The following is a 24,033-nucleotide window of genomic DNA, read 5'->3' on the forward strand; positions in this document are numbered from 1 at the left end:
CCGATGTGCTTGGCTGAGGGCAGTGAATGAAGCGTCCCAGTGGTGGCTCCTGCACCCAGGCTGCTGCTGCTGGGGCAGGAAGGAGCCGTGTCCCGGGGTGCTCCCTGTCACCCCAGCAGGAGCTGAAGCCCGGCCGGCACCACGATCCGGTCAGCCCGGGAGCGCTGGGGCCCCTCCCCTGCACGGGCAGGACGCGGCTCCAGGGGATGCAGTTTCACCCGAGCCACCACCAGGGCACATCGTGGAATTCGGACCCTCCTCACAACACCCTGCAGCTACAAAGAGGAGCAGCAAAGGATCCAGCACTCCTTTATAAGGGATGGCAGTGGAGGAGAAAGCATGATGAGAAACAAAAATACAAGACAATAAAGGTTAAGGTACTTTTATTATAAAAGTCTATACAATGAGCACCAGACATAGCAATGCAATTATATCTGGTTTAGTTATATATATTCCATATCTATATATCCATATAGATATATAGCTTTTGCTTTTACCAAAGTAAAACTGTTATATCACAAAATGCCTAGTTCTACCATTTATTTATTGCTCAACAAGGATGGCACAAAACACACTCAGCATAACTGTTGCCATGCTTATCTACTATACTGAATAAACAGCCAAACACTGCATAACAAACACAAAGCAGCTGTTAATTCTGAATTGGAACCAGTCTGATCACTCACTCACTTATAAAAATATTGGAATCATATAGATTTAAGCATTATAAAGGAGGAATATATTATTTAAAACATTTAAATAGTGCATATTGACATTTTGCATGTGGTATATAAAACACAAACATTCATGTACAACACTATACAGTACACATTAGTTTCAATGTTTGGATACACCCGTGTCTGCAGACTGATAGAAAAGGAACTGAAGTGTACATTGCACAATGGAACTGAATAAAATTGGTAAATGGTCTCAAAGACTACTTTAACCTCATAATTCTCTAAGGTCCCAGATCACTTTGCAGTTAAAAAAAAAAAAAGAAAAGAAAAAAAAGGCATACCACCAGTGCTCAATAGTTTTAGTGCTTTTTTTTCTGAATTCCAAAAATACATGCCTACAAGCAGAGTAAAACAAACCAAGAAGTATTCTACAGTACACAAATGAAATCTGAGCACTAAAAATCCTACTTGCAACCTATTTCATATGCTTCATGACACAACAGCAAGTCTCTGAGTTATGTGCGAGCCATTTCTTACATTGTGAGAAAGTTCATTTTTGGTCTTTCACAAAGCAGAGTGAATCATTGCTATGTTGACATTAGCCAGTCATAAAAACATGCAGTGAGAGTAGGTGCATGCAAAACATGGCCACAATCAAACTGATACACTGAAATAAAAAAAAAAAACCAACTGAGAAAGCACCAGCTGAAATTAACATTTTGATTTTGCCAGATCAGAAACAGCTGCGGATGGCTGCTGCAGAGCAAAGCTAGTCCCTAAATCATCATTCAGCACAGCAGATGTGATACTCAAAACATTATTTAGATTCAACTCTGAAGCTAAATCATGCAAGGCCCATAAACTGTTTTGCTTACATCGTAAGGATTAGATAATGTATTTTTATTCTCCAACTGTAAAACAAAACCGTGATAAACAGCAGTAATCTTTCCACTCCAAACCGACGGTTCTCCCTGTGGTGCATGTTAACTACACTGATTTTAGCCCTTGACACCATACTCCTTTCAGGTACAGTGGGATTTTAACTGTCCTAAGCCAGCTCCTTTCTGTGGAGCCACACAAGTCTGAGCACCACCAGATTTCCCAACCACCACAGTGTTCACTGTGCTCCTCAAATCTTCTGAAAGCGGAGATGCCGTATCCAATTCAGCCCAAACACTACGTCACCACTGGCTGATAAACAACAACCCAAAAAGGGATCAAAATGAACAACAATGACATGAGTCCTGTAGGCAGCATGTGATTGAACTGTTCAGTTTTCCAAGGTTTAAAAGCCACTAAGAAAAGGTCACTTTCTGGTTTGTCCACTGTCATCTTTATCAAGGAGGAAACGTGACCGCTAATGAGCAAAATCCATAGACGTTAATTATTAATGTGTACAGGTGCAATTTAGAATACCAAAAAATCAAAGTTGTTCCACAGCAGTCCTTTGAAAGGAATTACAGTCTGTTTAAGTGTTCCAAGAATTAAGAGCTGTACCCTTAATTTGCTGATTTTTTAGGCAAGAGGAATAGTTCGGTGTAGCATTACAATATTAATAATTTCTTCAACAATGCAAAAGGTTAGTAATAACAAAAGTCTCAAAGTTCTTGAATGCTAAAGATAAAAAAAAGCTATGGTTGTTTTGGAACAGGATGGATGCATCTGGAATACAAACTTCGATGGAAACTGTGTTTGCTAAAGTTGGATAGAGCAGTCTCAAACTCAGAAACCTTATCTGCTCTCTAGACAAGACCTACTTACCCTTCAAACATGTCCTAGTGGCACCACAGTAAAGTGCACAAACTGGATTCTTTCAACAGTGCATGACACATGAACACAAGCACCCAATAAGTACAGGGGTAGTATATGGAAACAGCATGTTACTCAACAGGTTGGAGGAATATAATTTAAATTGATTTTGAAGAATCTTGTTTGCTGATAAGGACTTCTAACAGCCTCAGTTTGGCTTTGATTTTCTTGTACTCCCTGTACTCATCCAGCATTGGGACCCGATCTTCTTTCTGTACATTCCTGTAAAAAGAAAAACATAAAAATTTCAACTAAATCATCCATCCTGCAGCAAGCCAAACACAGAAGCAGCTACAAGAAGTTATTTTAGGGCAGATGAAAATTATTATTATTATTGGCAGCTTGTTCACCAATAACAGGCATATTTTAGTTTATTGTAGTTAAAACTGCCATCACCTAAAAACTGAATTGAAAACCCAGCAGAATTTATTCTGTACAACTGCTGCAGCATTGGGTAATAACCACTGCCCTAAATTCTCCTGGGAATTTTACTAACAGGATATGAAGAGTTTCATTTCAAAGCCTGTGTATACGCTACAGAAAAAAACACATTTAAGTCAATCTACATTTTTTACTGTAAGTAGATTGACCCACAAATTAGCAGCAGAGCATTATTCTTACTGGACTATAACAAATAATCTATTAATATGATTAACCTCATTATTTGCCATTGAAGTCAAAAGGAGTTTTGTTCCAAATTCAGTAAGTGCACAATGAAGGCACGTTACTGGAATTTGTGTGACCAGGAGAAATACAGGAGAAGGCAAAGTCAAGTGAGAACATTTGCCAGTCAAGGAAGTGACTTGTTAGGAGTGTTGTTAGTTTTGCTCATGACATGAGACATCTCAAAAATATGATGGGCAGCAATGCAATCTAATTCATGACAAAACAAATTCAAATAAGAAACCTAAAAGAGCTAAACTATATGGAGAATAAAAATTATAAAAACCTCTACTGGTACAGCAAATATCCTCTGCCAGAACCAACCTACTGGAACAAGGGGCAAATGGGCAAATTTACCTGCCCTATGTTAAAGAACAGGGATAATATGGGGCTTTTAAAATAAAAAAAAAACATACTTTCTAGTAGGTATTTTTAAATGCTATTTTTTAAAAATGGAACTGTTAAAAATACACAAAGTTATCTCCCTCAGGAGATTATTCACAGCAGATCAAAACAGATCAGATTCCAGCTGACCACATTCAAAGTTAGAAAATGCACTTGGCTACATAATGAGGCTGCAGCCCAGCATCTGGTTTTGTGCTAAACAAACCTTCCATTCTGCTGATAAAATTCCTCTTCAAACTCTCGTAATGTCTTACGTAGCTTCTTCTTCTCAGCTCTGGCTTTCCACAGTTGCTCCAACAATTCAGGCCTAAAAATTTCAAGTGAAAGAAAAATATGTTGGCCTTACAATAGAATTTCAATTCCTCAGAATCAGCTGAGCTAGCTGCACTAATAATTTATTTGTCTGGTTCATAAGGAACATACTGTCAGTTTGAAAGTGAAATATTGAGAACAAACTAGCAGTTAATAGAGGGGTATAAATTTTCTGCTGTCTACACAGCTCAAGTAAGGCTAAAGAAGGTTTAGAAGATACTAAATAATTCACTGAGTACAAAAAGATCTTAGTCAGACATGTCAGAGCAAAGAACACTCATTCAATCCAAACATTTCCTGAGAAGTGCTGAACATGTCACTCCCTTTCACCCAACATCAGAGATTCAGTTATCATGACTCTAACTACAGTAATTACAACTACTATAATTAAATTATCCACTTAATTGTCCATACATAGAAGCAGCTCGGGTGCTGGAGAGCCTCAGGTCCCGGGTGAGTTTCTCTTGACCATCTTCAATATCAGACTCAGAGTTTTCAACTGGGCTTAGAACAGGCTGTGTTTGGGCAGCAGTTTTTAAGATTTCATTCAGATCTGTAGACAAACCATCACTTTCCTCCTCTTCCTCCTGAAAGTGAAAACAGAAATTCAGAATAATTATGATGTATTTCAGTTCCCTATTACAAGTGCTGGGAGTATTTTTTAAAGGCACTGCACCTACCTTAATTTCTTCAAAAAAATGGGCAGTTTCACCTTCAATAATGGGCTGTAACATCTGCCCCCGCCTCTTGGTTGATGGTGATCCCTGAAAAAATGGAAATTTGTTTCAAAATGTACAGTAAGACATCAAGTGCTGTTTGAAATCAGAATTACACTGAAGTCACCCAATATTTCCTCTCTGAGGTGAATAGAAGACAGTGAACATACTCACAGAGCACAAATAAAATAACCATACAACCCAAAAAGCTCAGGTACCCAAGGTATCCTTGACACAGAAATAATTGTTGTAGCTTATAATTTATTTTAAAATAGTCATTTTCAGACCTGAAATAAAAAGCATTTGCTCTCTCCATGTTTTGTAGAAGATTCATAAAGTGCAATGATAGCTCTGAATTTTGTATTTATTCTTGATCCTCCCAAACCAAAGCACAGTTACAGAGGCCAGAGCTGGTTATCTCCTGCAGGCATCCATTGGGAATAATCCTGCCTGGCTCCTTTTCCAGACCACTGTGAAGGCCTGCAGGTGGAAGTGTGAAATCAGAGCTATGTGTTGCCACCTCAGAGTCAAAATCCTTTAAACTCCAGCAGCCTAAAGCAGGTGTCCCTGTCCAGGTGCCTGCTGCACACCTGCCATAATGTCCTGCTCATCCCTTATCCCCAGACAGCAGAAGCAGCTCCAACAGATGGTCTCTGGACAGGAAAATGTGAAACACAAAAGCCACACAGACAATGACCTGTCCAAAACTGCAGTTCATGAAAGGTAAATAGTCTCCTGCTTTTCTGGACATTTCCATACAGGCTTCAGTGCATGTCCTTGGTGTACCAGGATACAGTAAGAGATCTCATGGAATTAATTGTCATACAAACCTAAAAATCAGTTCTTGAAATAGCTGGCACTGAATATAGACTACTTAGAAGTTACAACTGAACAATCCTTGGCAATATGAGAAAGCTCCTCATATTTCTTATAGGCTTCAAAAGCAAAGACCTGTGAAAAAAATTTTACAGGTGCTGCCTACAGCACAGGTTAGGAATCATGTTACTGACATCTCTCCTGAATTTAAAATCCTTCTGGTGAGCTATCACCCATCCCTTTACTTCACAGCCAGAAACCAGAATGGCTATGGTACAGTCATAAGGCTGCCCAGAATGTAAAACCCATCTCAGCTGAACTGTCAGATTTCTGAGGGGAGAGATGGCATAGAGTTCAATCAGTCAAGGGCACTACCAGAAAGCTGTGACTCACCAGTCACAGAGAAACACACTGGTGCCTAAGAGCAGCCTGTGCTTATGGAGTTCAGAAAGGGATTCTGATAAAAAAGCCCCTAAACCTGACTGTGATCCAAATTATGTTTTTCTTTAAAAGGAGCCACCAAAAACAGTGTACGTGCAAGAAAGGCAGAATCTTGACCTGGTCCCTTTATCTCAGTGTACTCCAGCTTAGAGGGGAGAGCTCAGAACTGTCAGTGACAATGTAAACAGCAGATTAAGCTCCTGCTGAGTAAGCCCAGCTACCTACCTGTGTCTGGGAAGAACTGTCTGTATGCAAAGAGATTATCTCATGTCAGCTATGCAGCCCCTTCCTTCCAAAAGGGTCAGCAGCCAACATCCAAACAGGTATTTTGCAAGTCTGGGTCAGTATGCAAGGCTTGGATTATGGCTCATGCAGAACAAAACCAGCTGGCTGTCATTCCCCAGCTGTTTTACAGGTACTATAAACAAGGTTACATCAATTTCCTTGCACAGTATGGAAACTTTTCTTCCTCATCTCTTAGAAGACCACAGAGAGAGGATAGAAAATTCAGAAGGAAATGAAGTGAAAACACAATGAAAAAGCAGGGATGCTGTACAGATGCTGCAGGTGCTGGTAACATGTCTCTCTCTGGGGAAGCATGAAGGAATGAAATGGTTCTGATGGCAATCCTGTCACTCAAGCCTCTGCTGACAGCAACCTGCACTGCAACTGGTGTTACTATTCTGGGGAGGACTGAAAGTACAGTATGTCCTTGGGATCCATACCTAGCACAGGCACTTGGGAACATCTCAGCCACAGCAAGTTAGCACAGCTCACTTACTTCCAGAGAGAATAATTTAATTCCCAAGAGCCATCAAGGTCACAGACAGCTTGGAACTGCTCTGTTCTCAGCAGTAAATCAATCAAATGCCTCAAAAGTACAATGACAACAATATCTTGTATCTTCCACAAGAAAGATGTTCCACAGAACAGTGTTACTAGCTCTTCTAAAGGCAGCCTCACAGTTCAAAAGTGGGGAAAATAAACAGAAATAGCATTTGTTTTACTCACAAGAATAGGAGTAATGCTTGCTCTAGTTAACATTTGTTTTACAAGTCTGTATCTGTCATAAAGTGGCTTCACAATATGTCTTTCTTCTCTAGTAACCTAGAGGCAGAGAAACCAGAGAATTAATGATACCGGTCACTCCATCACAGACAAGCAAACACAAAGCCGTGTGCTTCTCCTGCCAGGCCACCAGCATTCCAGCTAGGAATATAAAACTACCTTACACTGTGGGCATGAAAGGGGGTTTGTGCAGATAAAAGGGAATAACTGGGTGCTTTTTCATTCTCTCTCACTTTAATATTGTGTACTTTTCAGGGAAAAGATTTAAATGGTTCCTAAAAATTAGGGGAGCCTCAGCACAGGCAAACCCTGTATTCAAATATCCATGGAAAAGAGGCAAAAAAGGGACCAAGAAGTGAGGGAAAAGATGTGTGCCTGGCAATGATGATGGTTCTACAGAAATGAAAGGGAAAAAAGAAGAAGATGAAACTGTAGAGAAGGGGGTGGGAACTGTCCTTTCATTTCTGTTTCTGTGAAATCCAGAATAACATTTCTGGTCTTTTCTGAGGAAATTCAATAATCTTGTTTATTTTTCAGACATCTCTTTGCCTCACAGACATATAAGGCGCCAAATGACACCCAACACTTTGCACACTCCAATCACCTTCTGATTTCTGAAAAGGGGGCCTATTAATACATACTTTTTTTCTTTTTTTAGAAGTCAATCAGCAAGTTCCTCAGTTGGCAACATGGAGGCCAATAGATACCTTTATGTTTTGGAGAAGGAAAAAGAAGAACCCCCCACACCAGCATTAAGTTCTGGTCTTACTATTGCTCAAGAGTTACTGCTGTCCATGCACACATTAATGGCAGAGTTTGAAATAAAGCCAAGCATTACCGGCCGTCCATGTTGGCTTTCATAATACAGGAGGCTCTTCTGGAGAGATGTTTTCTCTTCCACCAAATGGTCCTTTGTCATTTTCTATCAAGAATAATTAGCATTTCATCAAACACAAGTCACTTTTATTCGCTATCCAGATGCCTAAGCCAAACTTAGGTTAGTTAACATCGTACAACCCACCTTCCTCCAGTTAAAGCTGTTCCATATTGTCAGCACAAACTTGTAAATATTTTAATACAGAGCAAGGAGAATGTGGTTCATGTTGATAATTTCCCCACTGAGTCTGAAATATGATGGCCTGGCAAAGGGCTGCTAGCCAGAGGCATCATGATGTTGATAAAGTGGTACCTCAAGTGCTCTATTTCCCCCTTATTGTCTCAGAAAGAGCCTATCCATGACCTCATGCTTACCTTTATATCTTCTGGCAAACATCTCTCAACTCGTTTTTCCTTTAATCTTTTCAAAATGAGTTCTAGTGTAGCCTCCTTAGTGGGCTTCTTCTCTTTCTGCACAACCCGCATCTCATCTTCATTTTCTTCATCCTCTTGGTCAAGAGAGGAACCAAAGCTTTTTGGAAGAGTGTTACTTCGTGGACGTGTTTGAGGTATGAATTCTCCCTCTGAGCTCCTCTGCTTTGCATCTGAAAAGAGAAAAACTGCTCAGTCCAAAGGTTTAAAATAACACAGTTTATTTAACTGCAAGTACAGGAACATAGCAATTTGCATATGGAAAGTTTCCCTCCTAAAGAACTAAAGCCATAAGAATAATTTCATTTTTGAATAATGCAGAATGTAGAAATGAAACATTTTTGTGTGCTGTGGAAGTTTACTGAATGACTTAGCCATTTCAGCCATGAAGATAATTTGTGTTGCAAGAGAAGAAAAATTGTAGCAATCTCTTACCTTTTATTTGCTTTCTCAATTTGGTAAGTTCAGTCATCCATTTTAAAACTTTTGGATTGGCTGCAATATCACTATAGGAGGGCTGAAAAAATACAAATAAACTACATATTAAAACAAACACACTAAATCTTGTTTATAAATACTTCTTTCAAGATTTGTGATGGTAAATGTGAACAGTTACAGGAATGCCACTCAGTATCAGTTCAGATCTCAGTGCCAACAAAAGGAAAACACTTCTGAAAATAAAACGGAAACAACTTCAGCAGCTGAACCAGAGAGTGGTAAGACACTTCTGCTTTTCCACACATCTGAAATGGCCTCAGTCTCTCAGCAGAACTGTCACTCTCTCCTCCTTTGGCTCTGGCGTTCTGGCACATTTTCTAATATTGCTGTTGCTCAGCTCCCTTTTGCAGTGTGTAACAAAATTCTCATTTGTGAACACAATTATTCAATAATGAACTACAGAGTCACTCAGCCCTCCTGTGCAGTCCTTTATCCTGGGTAAAGACAGAAGTGCTAACCTACCTTACTGTTTTTGTCTTTTTCAAACTGTTCCTCAAATTGCTTTATTTTTTTCTGTAATTTCTTGACAAGCTGATAAGGTGTCTTATCTTCCCTTTTGTCATCTTTTGAGCTAAAGGATGCTCTTCGTGTTCTGTTCAAAAATATTTTAAAAATGTCATTTAGATAATTAAATGAGCACAAACAAGATGTATATTGAAGTCAGAGATGAATAATTTCATTTTTTCTCCTGTTCTTAATCCATTAATTTCAAGTTTTCAGAGCTATTTACTCAAACTGCTTTGAGCTGCTGCCTTCAAGATGTGATCTTAGTTTTGTCTCCCTAACATGAGTAATATCCAAAACAGAAAAACTGTATTTGAAATTCAAGTGTAATGGACCATTAATTGGCAACTTTCTGGTGCCTGGGCTCTTTACCTAAATTACTATATACTCAGCTGTTCTTCAAGGACTGGGCACAGATAAAAGCCCAGGCTAGAAAATACCACTGAACAATCCTTGGTAATTAAACAGCTTCACTCAACTGTCTCAGGCAAGTTAAGAGATAATTAAGCCAAAAAAGTATCTATATAATTTGTTAGGCTTATAATAAATTTCTTTAGATTTTACTAACAGACTCCTAAAGTATGTGATTTTATATCATCTTTCACACAGCTCCTTGACATTTGCTGCTCTTGCAAGCATTTTTTGTTTTAAGACTGACATGAGAATTTTCCAGAACACTTATTATACAAAGTGCCTGAAACATCCCTCAACACAGCCAGTGAAATCTATGTAGTTCAAGATATTAGCAATACTAATCTAATAATCTACTAGAGCAGATCCTTATTAGTTTCAGAATGAGGAGAACAGCTATTATCATCAGCACTTTTCTGCAGGTCAGTCTTCTACATCATTTTTAACAGTACTTGTTAAATATCTTCTGTGGTTAATTGGACAAAACTTGCACAAGGATCTTTTTGCATCAATAAACCTGCCAGACAGACAACTAGAAACTCTAAACTTTTTCCAATCTCCTGTCTCAGGCTTTCACATTTTTATGAGATTATTTATTCCTTAACAAGCATGCAAATTCTTCTCAACTTCCCTTTCCCAGTAACAGGAGCAGACAGTACAAGTCACAAGTTATTTACAGTTTTGGAGAGTCCCACTGCCCAGTTCACAAATAGAAATAACCTGCAGCTTGTTTAGTGACAACTCTAATAAACTAGGTTAAAAAAATACAACTCTACTTTAATAAACCAGGTTAAAAAAATACAAGGAAAAAAAGCCAGAGCTTACAGAAAATCAGACCAGAGTCTAGCAAAGCCTGGTAAACAAAGGATATAAATACTACTTTCAGCCCAGGAAGTGCCATTTGTCCGAAGCCGTGACCAAATGCCAGGGAAAGCTCTGCAATCTTGTCCTATTTTTATCCTCTTTCCCTCAGCATCTGTCAAAGGCCACTTGGAGAGCCACGATCCCACCCCAGCTGAACCTCTGCTCTAACTCCCTGCAGCAGCTCCTGGGCAGGCAGAGCAGCCAAATGGTCACACAATGTTTGACCTTGGTCTTCAGTTCATTCAGATCATGAAAACCCGTGGCAATCTCAAGCAGATGTATTTTCATCCTGGCTTAACACATCCTGTCCCCCAGACTGCATTAAAATACACACCTAACAAAAGAAAGTGCTTTGGATGAAGAGTCCAACGTTTCTGGATCATGTAAGAAACGCTGGCTTTGCCCAAAATCCAAACTCCGATGTGACAAAATGGGATGACAGTCCTCTTCCAATGGATGGTTAGTCATCCTCCCAGCCTGTGGGGAAAGCTGAGCTTCTCCAGATTCACTGTCCTCCTGCCAAGACTTGAAAGCAGGAAATGGATCTAGAAGATAAAAAAAAGACACAAAATGGTACTTTTCTGTTACCAGAACTATCAACAAGAGTCGAAACAAAAATGTGAACCCAATGCTTAGTCTTGTATGCTCTAGAGGATGTGGTGTCATACACAAAGTGAATAAAAACAGTGAAATGCATCAGAAAGCTACAAATTCTGTCATATAACTGAAAGAAAAAGGTACTGAAATGAAGTATGCACACTAGGATCCCTTTTTCAAAGTGTATCTTGGGAGTATGCATTTCTGAGCAGTTCAACAGTGTAATAGAGCCTTATTTATGTATCAGAAATATTAAATAAGAAGAATATGTTTATCGTCCATTCCAGTATTTTGCTGTGGAAATTAATTTTCATACTGTATGCATGTACTTTGAAAGTTGGTCCTCTTGGTTTTGAAGAAGGTTTAGGGACAATGCCCATTTGCTTAAGTCATTTTCAAGGAGTGTTTTGGGGTTTTATGATAAAATCTACCTTTACAACACTAAGAAAAAGAGATTTCTTAATTTGTGGAAGGTGATTTTTTAGGAGGGAGATTCCAAAACAATCAATTCCTTCAAATCCCTATGAAAAGCTCCTTGCTAACATTTCTTATAATTGGCATGGTTTTCTTGCTGTCTAAAAAAAAAAAGCTGACACAGCCTTTCAATTACTTCAATTTAAAATCCCACCCCCCTTTTCCTTTCAGAGTTGCCTGTTCTTTTTCCTAGTTCAAATCAGAAATTTGAAAACTGGGTTCAAAGTGTGCAGAACAACAATAAAACCCACAAAGTAATCTTCAAAAAAAAAAATAACCCTTGTACCTGCTTTCCACTGCACATTTACTAAGTATGATTGGGAATTTTTTGTTGTTTTTCATCTGTGATCTTGCCTGTTTGCACAGTACAAGATACAAGAAGGGGACCTTTTTGAATCAACAAAAAAGCTGCAGATCAGAATATTCCCAAGATATAAGGGACAGCAGGTGAAGGGTTAGTTAGAAAGCAAACCATCAACTATCAAAAGGCAGATAACTGAACGTATGGCGAACCATACTTACCCTCCCCTTCTCTCTGCAGATGCATTGTTTTGAAATCAATGAGGGGGAAAGTGATAGGGCATGGCGCTAATAAAATGAAAAAGAATGGCAAAAATACTAAAGTGAACACACAGCACAGTCAGAACAAACTATACATAACATGTAAAGCAGGAAGATACAGTACCAGGGAAAAACATCCCATCTTTTTGGACCAGGCCCTGAGCACTCTCAGCTTCCAAGCAATTCCCATGGCAGGTAAGGATGCTCAGTCCTCAGCCAATTTGAACTTTTTACTGGAAAGGTTTACAAAGAACTGGTAGAGGAATAGTAAAGACTTATTGCAGTTTAATAAGAGACTCGTGCATCCTCACATGAACAAAGGCAAGCTCTAATGTTTTTGATTAGAGCTTGTAAATAATAGAGATGGTGGTGATTTCCAAAAAGCATAGTAAATGCAGAAGAAATACTCAGAAATATAAATCAACCATTCTGCATTTTCACCTTGGGCCAGCAAGCATTTGATGTTGCTTTTCAAGAACTCTGTTGCATACAGGCCTTTAGTTTTCTACTAGATTTGCTTTAATAACCCAAACCTTGTAACTGAATTTGGACTAGTACAGGTTTCTTAACAAAGTCACTCTGCTTCAATGGAATGCCACAAGGACTTGCAGTGCCTTGGAAGGCTGAGTTCCTAATAACCATCCTAAACAGGACTGAAGTACAGTCAATGTTCAAACACTTCACAGTGAGATTAAGACCTCTTGCAAAGAACATGATTTAATACCAAGAAGTTATAATATAAATTTATAAAGAGATACACTGCTCTATTTTCAAAACAAGAGTAATAAAGCTATTTGGGGAAGTAAAACCAAAAGCAACTTCATGAGCAGATTTAAGGAAATAATGAAAATGGATGCCACAAACCTTCTGAGAATACATATTAAGTCATCTTAACACAAACAGAGGATGCAACAAAATGTAATGTGCAAGTAAGCAATCAAACTAAATAAAACACTGAAAACATAAACAGGATTTTTATGTTTTAGCTTTTGTTCTTAACTTGGGCAACAAGAATGGAAACCTGGACTCAGTGTCTTTGGGCACCTGCAGTTTGACTTCTCTGTGCCATGACATACCCTGAATGTGCAGTTTGCTAGGGCTCAAGAGCACCAGCCAGCAAATATTGTACAAAACAAATGAAGCCAATCACAAGTTGCAAAACTCATTATTTGCAAAAGGGTTAAAAGAGAAGTGTGGGCTGATGAAGTCAATTAATTTGCAAGACAGTCAAGAGCAGTGACAAACCAACAATCAGTTCTCACCACTTGAGCTTCAGGACAAAGCTGTATGTGCTGACAGCTCGAAGCTGCACTGGTACAGAACACACATTCCAGCTTTACTTCCCTCGTTTTAATCCTTCCAACACTGCAACCACAAGTTAAGTGCAGTGATTCCTTGCTAAGGTTTCACTGTGACACTTAAAGGCATCTCAAGGAACAGCTGTCCCTGTTATAGAGCGGAGCCTGCTGAAAGTTAAAACCCTGTCCCTGCACAGTTAACCTGCATACATCTATCAAGCTGTACTGCAGGTTTTCCAAACCAGAACTGAGTGGCCTGTGGCCATTGCACTGGCAGTGACAGCTCACTGTGGTTTAGCAGCTTAGATCACTTGCATTTTTTAAGGTGTGATGACTCCAACACCAGGCAGAGGAAACATGATATAAGGAAGACATAAAAAGAGAAGTATTTTGAAAAGAAGGTATTGACAAGAGTGTTTTGCTCTGGTTACAAAGGACTTATGGTTGTTTTAAGTAAAACAAACAGTTTTACCAGACATTTGAGCAATAAAATTCAGTCAAGTCACAAGCTCAGGGGATTGCTAAATCTGGAAGGCAGTGAAGAATATGGTCACAAACATAGGGAATCCTGTCTGAGAGAAAACTGTTACAAGTATTTTTCTTCTCCTAAAATGCAAACCAGGGAAGGAGAAGGGGCACAGAAAAACATCCATCTGCAACTTCAGCCTTTATTTGAAAATTCAGAGTTGCTTCAAGTCCTCCAATGACATGGAAACCAAAACAACTGACAGATTTTTTCTGAAAAACTGAAGTATGAACTGCTGTGTTTGGCAGGTTAGTGATTTTAAGTCAAATTCAGTCAATTCAATAGTTTACACTTAATAAAACAAAGACAAACAAGACACAATGATAATTTTAACTAAATTATATAATTTGACAAAGTGTTTTTAAAGACTTGGATGAGAGACTCAGGGTCAATAAAAAACAAAAACAAAACAAAACATGCCACCTAGAATGAAACTTGGACGTCTTTGCTTTCTTTCTTTAGTTTTCCTTATATTTTTTAAGGTCCTTAATTAAGTTGCAGATGGTTCTGAAACAAGATGAGACCTATGTCATGACTTGGTTGATCTTACCATGTGTACAGGAACATGTTGTTGCCTCCTGCTTTTACTTTGTAAATAGTTTTATTCATCACTTCTCCCTAACTATAGTGTGAGCTAAAGAGTGAGAATTACCTTCCCATTTGTCACCATCAGACACATTCTTCAGATCCAGATGTGGTACTTGGACAGCTGGAGCTTCCTCAGGAACATGAACGCTGCCATCCCCCAGCCCCTCTGAATCAGGGTTTGCATTCAGATCACAAGTCTTGCTACTTGAATCCTGTATTTAAAAAACAGAACAATTTTATTATTACCTAGCATCTGGAAATCAGGTACTTAATCAGTTCCAGCACTTCTAGAAATTTTAAAGAAAAAAGAAATCTTTCCCAAGTTGAGGAGTTAAGAAGAGACACACACCCCAAACAGCAATCAATTAATCACATTCCAAAACATTTCTTACATGAGATGCATAAGCATGAACTTGCTGGGCTGCCCTAAGTTTCTGTGAAGTGACATGATGAGCTCTCTAACAGAGGTCCTGCAAGCCCTGCAGCACCAACCACTACAAGATGTTAAAAACTAAATTGATTGTGTTACTTCACATTTTTATTTCTTATAAGAAGCTGTGTATCTGTATATAAACAAAATCTTTCTTACCAGAAATGCCTCTGAAGATTTTCTATCATTGCCATCAAGCGATATACTATTTTCCCTAAAAAGAAGACACACACCTCATTACCATTTTAAATGGACATTAATCATTTAAATGGACAGGAAACACTATACACTCCCCTTATTTTTTTATTTTTTACAAATCCCATGCAGTTTAAGCAGACAGAGAGTGCATTTACTTCAGGCAATAATTAAAGCTCTGAGGGATAAAAGTTATATTACTTTTTTTCCACTTTCTGACCTTCACATTGAATTTCAAGTCATGGCATGTAAACAACAACTAGACTTGACCAAAGCTGAAAATAAAACCAGCTCAGACCTTTATTCTCAAATAGAGAGTCAACATTTTAAAACTCAACTGAACAAAACCTGAAATTTCAATCAGTGCTGAACTAAAGCTGCAAATTAACAAAGCTTTCTGGGTAGTCACTGTTGCTAACATTAATTCTTCAATCATTAAGAGCAATAAAATAGGCCAAAATATTTTTTAGAAAATAAAGTTTTATTCTTCTGCTTCTCTTGCCCAGAACATAGGGCTGTTCACAAAAAAAAAGCTGTAGGTTGATCATATAGGTTTGTATGAGTACAGAAAGGCACAAACCTTTCACTATTATTTTCTTCATCAACATCTTCATCTTCATCACATGGTTTCAATAATATGTCTGCAGTCTGTTAGGAAAAAGTATGTTTAGAAAGATTCAGGAATGGCTCTCTCAACAGAAAACATTTCTATAATCACGTCTGACCACCAAACACCCTCAAGAACTAAAACTTTCTGTGTGGGGATGGAAACCACACTTTTTAACCATGTGACATTTTTACATCTCAATTAAGGCCAGTGACCAGGTGTTTTAATCTCCAGAACTCAGATACTGACTTTGTTCTTCAAGAAAAGTTGTACCTAAAATTGTCACTCATGACATGAAGTTTGGGGTGACTAAAATCATGGCAGTTTGTACATCCTAGTCTCAAAAACTTTTAAGTTTTTGTTGTATCCAACATATTTGAAATGAAACAAGTCTGACAAACTTTTTAATGGAGCTACTAATCCCTGTTACTAAATAAAGCAGAAAGAATTGGAAGGGGATGAAAAAGTGCTGTCAGTTCTATGACACCATCTCACAAAACAAGTTCAGATGAACCCATGTCACCACTTTGTTCACTAAAAGTATTTATGCCAAAGCCCAGTACTTGATTTCTTCATAAAAGTGTCTTATTTGGGGGAATAAAAGAAATTTGAAATATAAAATATGTCACTTGGTTTTAGACTTCAGGAATTCTAACAAAATGATCTTGACAGTGCCTGAAGATAACATCAAGTTACCAGGAGACTTCAAACACACCAACAGTTGCCAGTTTTACGCTGCTGACAGCAACTGACACCCCTGTCAGAAAAAAGATCATTCTTCTGCTGATATTATTTCAGTCCTCAAGTCAAATTCCAATCTGGGGAAACAATTTTTAATTACAGTGCATTTGTCATACTCCAGCAGATAATTTCCACCCTGGAGATGAACTGTACAAGTCTTGCACAGTCACACTTACTCGAGTTGTGGAAACAGCTGCTTCTATTTCCATTTTGGGCCCAAAGGAGAACTCACATGCAGAGCTTTCTTTTCCTACAACCCTAGACACTCCTCTCAAACTCCTTCCACACAGGAGAATCACCACATTTCTCTTTAACCTCTCCCCAAATAGTACAACTCTCCAATTTGAAACAGTGGATTAAAAAGATGGAAAATCTAACATTGAAAAAAACAAAACTCCACACCAAAATGTCACCTTACTACTGCCAGCAATGGACAGAAGTCTATCAAAAAGCAAAAAAAGGCCAAGAATGCCACCAGGTGTGACAAGAAAATATTTCTATTGTGCACTCACAAGCATCATATTCCCCTTTATATCCAATACCATGTTTTATGCATTTGTGCTATAGGATAACAAACTAACTATTTTTTAGATCAAGTTTTGGCACTAAAGGAAAGAACAAGGACAATGAATACATTCTGTGAAATTTAATTTACAGAATGGGATTCCAAACCAATATGCTAGTTTGTGGGAACAACTCAAAAATTTGGCTTGCTAGGTGACTCAAGAGAGTCATTGGGATCCCCAAAAGCAAACAAAAAGCCCAAGAGCAGAACACATCACAATAGTGAAAAGCACTACAGAAACATTTTGTTTTAATAAAAATACAGATTCCAGACAGCTCAGTTTCACTGTGCTAAGGCATCCATTCCCATCTTTGCAAGTTCAAAGATCTATTAAATTCTTCTAGTTAATTTAAGCCTACTAACAATAGGTTTGCTTATCTGTTTATCTTTCAGGAAACTCTCGGGAAGATTTATGGACTCACAGGCAAGAAGCTGAAAACCATTGCAGAAACTCCTCTACACATGTGTGACAAACCTCTCCACCCACATAATTCATCATTTAGATTTGTAACAACAAAAGTGTTACCAAATAAATAAGGAACTATAGATTTGGTTTTTTCCATTGGAAGGTCTTATCTGACACCTGCATATGCTGATGCAGAGTGGCAGACTACTCTCTTCTCTTGCACTTTAACTGTTATCCTTGATTTCATTTTTGTCAGCACATATTTCACAGAATTCCTTGATTGCATCAACTAGGGAAGAGATAAAGATGTGCTGAAAAGAACAGGACATCTCTGCCTACCACAGAAGCAACTGGAAATAGAGAGGAAAGGCTGTAATTAGCTAATGACAAAACCAAACCTTCCTAGCACAAGCACAGCCAACAGGCTGCAAGGTCTCAAAGCAACTGCTACCCTTTCCTGATCCGTGCAAGGGGACTCTGGGCTGTGCTGCAATCTCAGCTCCACAGCTTCTGCTCCTCAGGAAGCCTTTACTAACACAGAGGCTGTTCCAACCAGTGCCAGTTGCATACACCAACTTACCTCAGCAGAAGGAAGGGCTGGTATCTGTGAAAAAGAATGGAAAAATATCAGTCAAAATACCCAGAGATTTCTCAGTGCACATGGCACAACAGGAAGACAACACAGAGCAAGAGCACCCTGTAATGCTACATCAGAGCTCTTAGGAAAACTTGGATCTCTAGAGCACTAAAGTTGCAGCAACTTGTGATTTGATATACAGGAGATTCTTCCTCTCACCTGAATGCTTTCTTCTTCCTCAGTTACAGTATCATGTTTCATAGCTTCACTGTCTAAATCAGTGCAAACCAATACTTCAGAGCAGTCTCCTGTGTTTTCACTGCTACCAGTGTCATTATCTTCAATAACATCATTCCTAAAGATACAAACAGAAAGACTTGAGAAACCTGTTGTAACACCTTTAAAAGAAAAAAAAAATAAACACTTTTTCCCTCCCTTAAACATTATCAAACATCAGGATGTTTTTTGCTTGGGTTTCTTTTTGAACAGAATTATTCTGACCTGTAGGCAAAATTAATAATTAATATGATGTTTTATACATCCAGACATGATAGACATATTAAAATGTATTTATTTGCTTCTTGTCTGAAGAGCCAGGCATACACCCCACACTTACTATACTAACCTAAGGAATTAAAACACAATAGCCTGAAGCAATGACATCCTGAAACTACAGGGACTCAATGACACTGCTGTGGCTACACTGCTCTCAGTACTGAAGCCAGTTACTTTATAGCTACTGTCACTGTGTTCCCCTCCAGTGAGAAATCCCATTATTTCTACCATTTAATCTGCTGAGACTTCAACTTAAGGCATGTAACATTACAGCCAGATTAAAACTAATTGACACCATATTTGTATTCACATAAATTCTTTATGTGCCACCACATGACTCTGTCATTCATCACAAGCCTTTGACTTCTTTGCCTTCCTTGTTCTCACTCAAAAAGAATTCCAGACAACATCAAGAAAGCTACCTTCTCTATCAGATATACAGAAAATAAACAGGATGGGTTGAAAATGAACATTTTAACTCCTTTTTCTTAATTCCAGCCATTAAATTAGCACTAAGAAATTGGCACTGGATCACTGCTTTTTTCAGTTCTTAATTTAACTGTGTATTTGCCTTGTGCACAGTCTGCTGCTTTAAAGAACCCAGACACCCCCTTGAAGAACAATATCATGTATCCTCTCTCACAGTTAATCCACAGTGGAATGATGATCAGAAGCATTTGCAGCACTGCCTGTGCCAGAGGAGGATACTGGTTTCAAACCAGCACTGATGGCACTTGGAGCCTCCCCCTCTGAGATCAGCCAACCTTTACAGCACTTACACTGGGACTGAAGGAATTCAGCTGCTCCAGGGCTGTGAGGCAATTACCCACTTACAAATTACTTCAAAGACATTGAATCTTTAGCACTAAAACTCAGATTTAATTGATCATTACCAGCAATGATTATTACTTTTATGATCCACTACAAAATTTATTCCTGTCTTCTAAAACCACTAAAGATTGAACAATTTAGAAAAGAGCATCTGAGTCACTGAACACTTCATGTATTTCAGGTTTTGTTCATGTATTCCAGCTCTGAGCAACAAAGAAATTTAGGTACTGAAATCTTAACAACACATTCTTGAAATCTGGGTATTAATCACCACTACTTATTTTTAATGAAGTACCAAAATGTACCCACTTCCAAATGCTGCCATGGCAATCACTACACTCAGAATCTGTCCTGATTTACAAGAAAAAATAAAATCTGATCAAATAAGGTTGGAACTGTATGCAAATAGACCCACATTCTATCAATTTTTGGCTGTTTCATTGCCACTGGCAGCCAGAGCAATAAAGTAGCTACATTGACATGGAAAGACAGGGTTCTGAAACAGAATCTACAATAGCTTTAAGATGTTTTTGCACAGAATTCAGCAGTAAAGCAGATACTACACTTTACAGCATTTTCAGCTACAAGATCAATTTAAAATACTTGCTTCAGGAGCTATTGATTACTGGCACCTGATGGAAGTCGATTTGCTTTAAAATAGATAAAACTGAAGTTAAGGGCCAAAGATGTAGCTTTTGGGTGAAGGTGGGGGATTAGGGTAGGTTTTTTTGGAAGACTTAAGATACACAATCCTACAGAATTCATTACAGACACAACAAAATCTTACTGGTTGTTAGATCCTTCCTCGTCCCCACTGGGATTTTTTGTTTCATTGTTACAGCCCAGTCGTTGTTGCTGTATGTGTTTCAGATCGTTGTCTAAGCTGCTCTGCAGGTCGAAAAGATGCTGTTCCACAGCTGCTCTGATTGTTCTTTCTAAAATGCTAAAAAAAAAAAAGATGGAAAAGTCCTATTAAGAGATCTACTTTTGCATTGATCATGTAGACAGAAAGGCAGAGATAAACCTTACACGACAATAATATTTGATGGCAATACTTCAAGGCAAAAGAGACTACTATTTCCAGAAAGCAGTGGAAATGACTGATTTACATGAAGTATTAGGAAGTTTATCAACAGTATTTTAAGAGTAATCAACACACTAAAATAACTAACCTATTTTTTAACAACTATACACAAAAACTTATAATAGCCTCCTCTATTAATGTGACAATAAAATACTGTGTGTATAACAGGTCAGAATCAACCCTGGAGCAGGCTCCACTTCATCACATGTGGCTGCACCCTCTCCTGAACAGGGCTGTCACCTTAAAAGGCAAAAGCCAACAAACAGCAGCAACAATCAGCAAGTACCTGATGAAGGACACAGGATACACCCAAAATTTCATTAAAAAGAGAACAGTATTCTTTAAAAACAGACTGCTCTGCTGAGCACCTCTCAGGCAGCTCATCCCCAACACAAAAGAGGGCTCTAAAAATCTGCCTGTAAAAATCTTAAGCTATTTAATCCCATTTTAACTGAAATGGTGCTTTTATTTTTTTCCTCCACATATGTACAAAGAATTCCACTGAACTTTATTCAGCATCACTTGTGCTAAAATTACAATATGAATTCTATTATAAAATTAAGTAAAAAATTTCAGATGTAACTAAGTGTAAAACCAAAGTTTTGGACTCTGGATGCAAGCACATTCTGCTCTCATGCTCCTGCACTCAACAACACTGACAGGCATTTGGTATTTCCTGCATTAGTGTTAAATGCCACCACACTAAAATATGCTCCTTCATAACTGTAATCAAACCTGCTGCATTCATTTGAAAGGATACATAACTTCTATGCATGTTCTAGTAAGAGCACAATTCAAACATTTTATATTTTCATTATACTTACTCTGCAGAGGCTGGCACGATACTTATGGGAGAGATATGAGCACTGCAATAAAGAAAGAAAAATTATTATAATGCAAAAACGTATCACACTAAATAGAAGTCTTGAAGTCAACAGAAAGCAACTGTTGACTTCAAGATACTAAAATATACTTAAATATTGCATGTGATGCAATATTCTACTTCTAACAGAAGTAGAATAAACATGAAAGGAACACCCTGATTTGCAGTCCTTTATTATTTAAATAACAAAATCTTAAGGAGCAGCATCACGAGGCAGAAAGTTGTAGAAGTAGCAATGCAGATTTCTGCCTCTCAAGAGCCAATATTTGTTGTGTTATGAGGCTCCAAGCTCTCAGATGTATGGTCTTTCCCATGGGAAATACTAATCATTTTGTAGTCAAACATTTCCTGACACCTTGCTTAAGAATGCAGATTTTAACCTTGCTGCCTAAAGCAAATTCCAAATTACTCTGCTTTCCTCCACAGGTTCTTCCCACTGTTGCATAATTTTGTTCTGCAATGCTCAACAGATCTACAACACTCTCTGAGCAGAGCCACAACATTCCAAGTAGAAGGCAGATTTTGGGACAGGAGCCTGATTTTTATAAAGCATCTGGAAATCTCCAGGCAAAGCCACTTCAGCCTAGAAAGCTCCTCGAGGAGGGGTGGGAGGGTGGAAATAAACACAACTAACACAAGCCAGTTAACTCATGCATGCGTGGTCCCTCTACAATTTTTCATTAATATGATTAAAATCTTATTATAAGCAGAATTCTTAAAACTTCAGACAAAGTGACAAAGAACAAAAGATGAGAAATCTGCTATAAACAACCCTGAATTGCAACACACACATCTCACTCAGAAAAAAATTAATATTAATTTCAGCTTCAATTGGAGGCAGGGAGGGAGGTAAAAAAAGGCTTTTTCTTTCTATTACAGATAATTAAGCTCAAAAAGCTGAAGAAAATGTTATTCTACTCTTTACCATGCAACAACACTGCTACCAAAGTTGATTAAAAATATTATTTTCATGAATGCATATGGTAAACCCTGAAATACAAGGGAGCTTGCCACTCCCATGGAGAACTGAGCAAGTTATTACCTCTGTGAGGTGTCCTATCAGTTTTGACTGCTCTGAGCCTTGCTTGCACTAAAAAATGCAGTCTCTATTTACCCAAGAATAGTTTCAACACAGCAAAGAATACCTTGGTTGGAACTTAGAAGGTTTATTAGTAGTTCCACCACCAGAGAGAAATCACCTCAAGCAGACTCTTTATTTTTCCTTCCTCCAAGTAGGTGAAACACAAGCAATAAAGGGCTTTCAAACATAAGGTGATAAAGTGGTTAAAGTATTTATTTTAAAAATAACTATACTCGTTTGCCTTAGACACCTTGTACTGGGCCAAGAGCAGAGTGCATAGCATTTAAAGCCCATATGACACAAAGTGAACAAGCAGGTGCTCACAGATGCTTTTAATTTCTTTTCTTCCCTTTTTCAAAAATGGAAACTGGCTGACAAATCAAGTTCATCTTATGATTTGTGTGTGTGTTTGCCTGGTGAAAAGCCAAAGCTGATCTATTCCAAATGCATTGACAGAACAGGCAACACTCCACTTCTATTTCAAAGCAGACACAGCTTCAGGAAATTAAAACACCTGACATAGAAGCCAGATCTTGTAGCCACTGATTCAAAGCTGCAGATCAAATAACTGAGGAGGGACACACTGACATTTTATATTTTTCTTACCAACAAAAAAATGGCAGGAGGGAGTTGACAGCTTAGGATATTTACATGTCATTTGTATTTCCATGCACAGAAGTTCAGCATAGCCCTATGACCTGTACAAAGTCAATTTCCTGATAAACATACTTTGTATTAGCAATACTTGAAATAAAAAATGAAAATATGAAGCTACCAGTTTAGCTTCATGAACAAAGTAAGGTAAAAGAAGCATGATCTTGGAAAAAAATCCCAGTAATATTTCAAAATATGACACATGTGGTTTTAAGTATCCATCTCAGTAAGTTCTACAAAGTTGTATTATGAAAGGTATGCCTGTATTCTAAAGGTACAAATACACAATTGTGTAGATTGAAACTGAATTACTATTAAAACAGTCACTCCTTGGACAAATTGGTAGAAAAAAATGAGGCAATTAGAGCACAGAACACTGCAACACCCTAATTGCAAAAGAGAGCAAGAAAAACTCAGTCAAGGGCACAAGTACAAACACTATTTATAGGAAACTGATGACTTGAAAACCTTTTCTTCTACCACTTGAGACAATGAGGAAATGTGTCAAGAATAGGGAGAATCAAACTCATCTCCAAAGAAACCAGATGATTCCAGCCATGGTTCAGAACAAAATTTTCCATCCTAGTGTGTAACCTTCAGCCCCCAGCACAGGATGGTTCTCCAGTGCTTTCACTCAATACCTTTGGGAGCATTAGAGGTACTCAGCAAAAGCTGTGCATAAATCAGCAGTATTACAAATCCTAAAGAATCCTCTTACTACATGAGGAATATCTTACATCTTCAACAAATCACTTTAGCAATTAAGCACTTTCTGAAACAAATATGACAACCTTAAGTGAAAAGCCATTACAACTTCTAAGCCCATCTCCCACAGTTCAAGGATACTTTTCAAAAGCTGTAATTTATAATGCCAGACAGAGCCCTAAC

General features: G+C 38.1%; 1 protein-coding gene across 6 annotated transcripts in view; it reads right to left on the reverse strand.

Moving 5' to 3' along the window:
• Nucleotides 1–366: 366 nt before the first annotated feature.
• The window catches only part of FAM13B (family with sequence similarity 13 member B), a 44,406-nt gene continuing 20,739 nt past the window's right edge, over nt 367–24,033 (reverse strand). For 4 of the 6 annotated variants that reach the window (XM_036391452.2, XM_036391450.2, XM_036391453.2 and 1 more), the window contains exons 8-25: nt 21,352–21,393; nt 20,231–20,386; nt 18,277–18,412; nt 18,061–18,084; nt 15,742–15,809; nt 15,126–15,180; nt 14,601–14,748; nt 12,086–12,151; nt 10,827–11,037; nt 9,176–9,305; nt 8,651–8,732; nt 8,159–8,388; nt 7,746–7,829; nt 6,851–6,946; nt 4,547–4,630; nt 4,281–4,453; nt 3,760–3,861; nt 367–2,708 (exon numbers count right to left, since the gene is read on the reverse strand). In XM_036391452.2, the coding sequence (XP_036247345.1) occupies nt 2,585–2,708; nt 3,760–3,861; nt 4,281–4,453; nt 4,547–4,630; nt 6,851–6,946; nt 7,746–7,829; nt 8,159–8,388; nt 8,651–8,732; nt 9,176–9,305; nt 10,827–11,037; nt 12,086–12,151; nt 14,601–14,748; nt 15,126–15,180; nt 15,742–15,809; nt 18,061–18,084; nt 18,277–18,412; nt 20,231–20,386; nt 21,352–21,393 (2,011 nt within the window). In that variant the 3' untranslated portion in view covers nt 367–2,584. The remainder of the gene's footprint in view (nt 2,709–3,759; nt 3,862–4,280; nt 4,454–4,546; nt 4,631–6,850; nt 6,947–7,745; nt 7,830–8,158; nt 8,389–8,650; nt 8,733–9,175; nt 9,306–10,826; nt 11,038–12,085; nt 12,152–14,600; nt 14,749–15,125; nt 15,181–15,741; nt 15,810–18,060; nt 18,085–18,276; nt 18,413–20,230; nt 20,387–21,351; nt 21,394–24,033) is intronic. The other 2 variants (XM_036391454.2, XM_036391455.1) reach the window with 2 other exon arrangements.

The sequence above is a fragment of the Molothrus ater genome, chromosome 15, assembly GCF_012460135.2.
Source record: "Molothrus ater isolate BHLD 08-10-18 breed brown headed cowbird chromosome 15, BPBGC_Mater_1.1, whole genome shotgun sequence".
NCBI lineage: Eukaryota > Metazoa > Chordata > Aves > Passeriformes > Icteridae > Molothrus > Molothrus ater.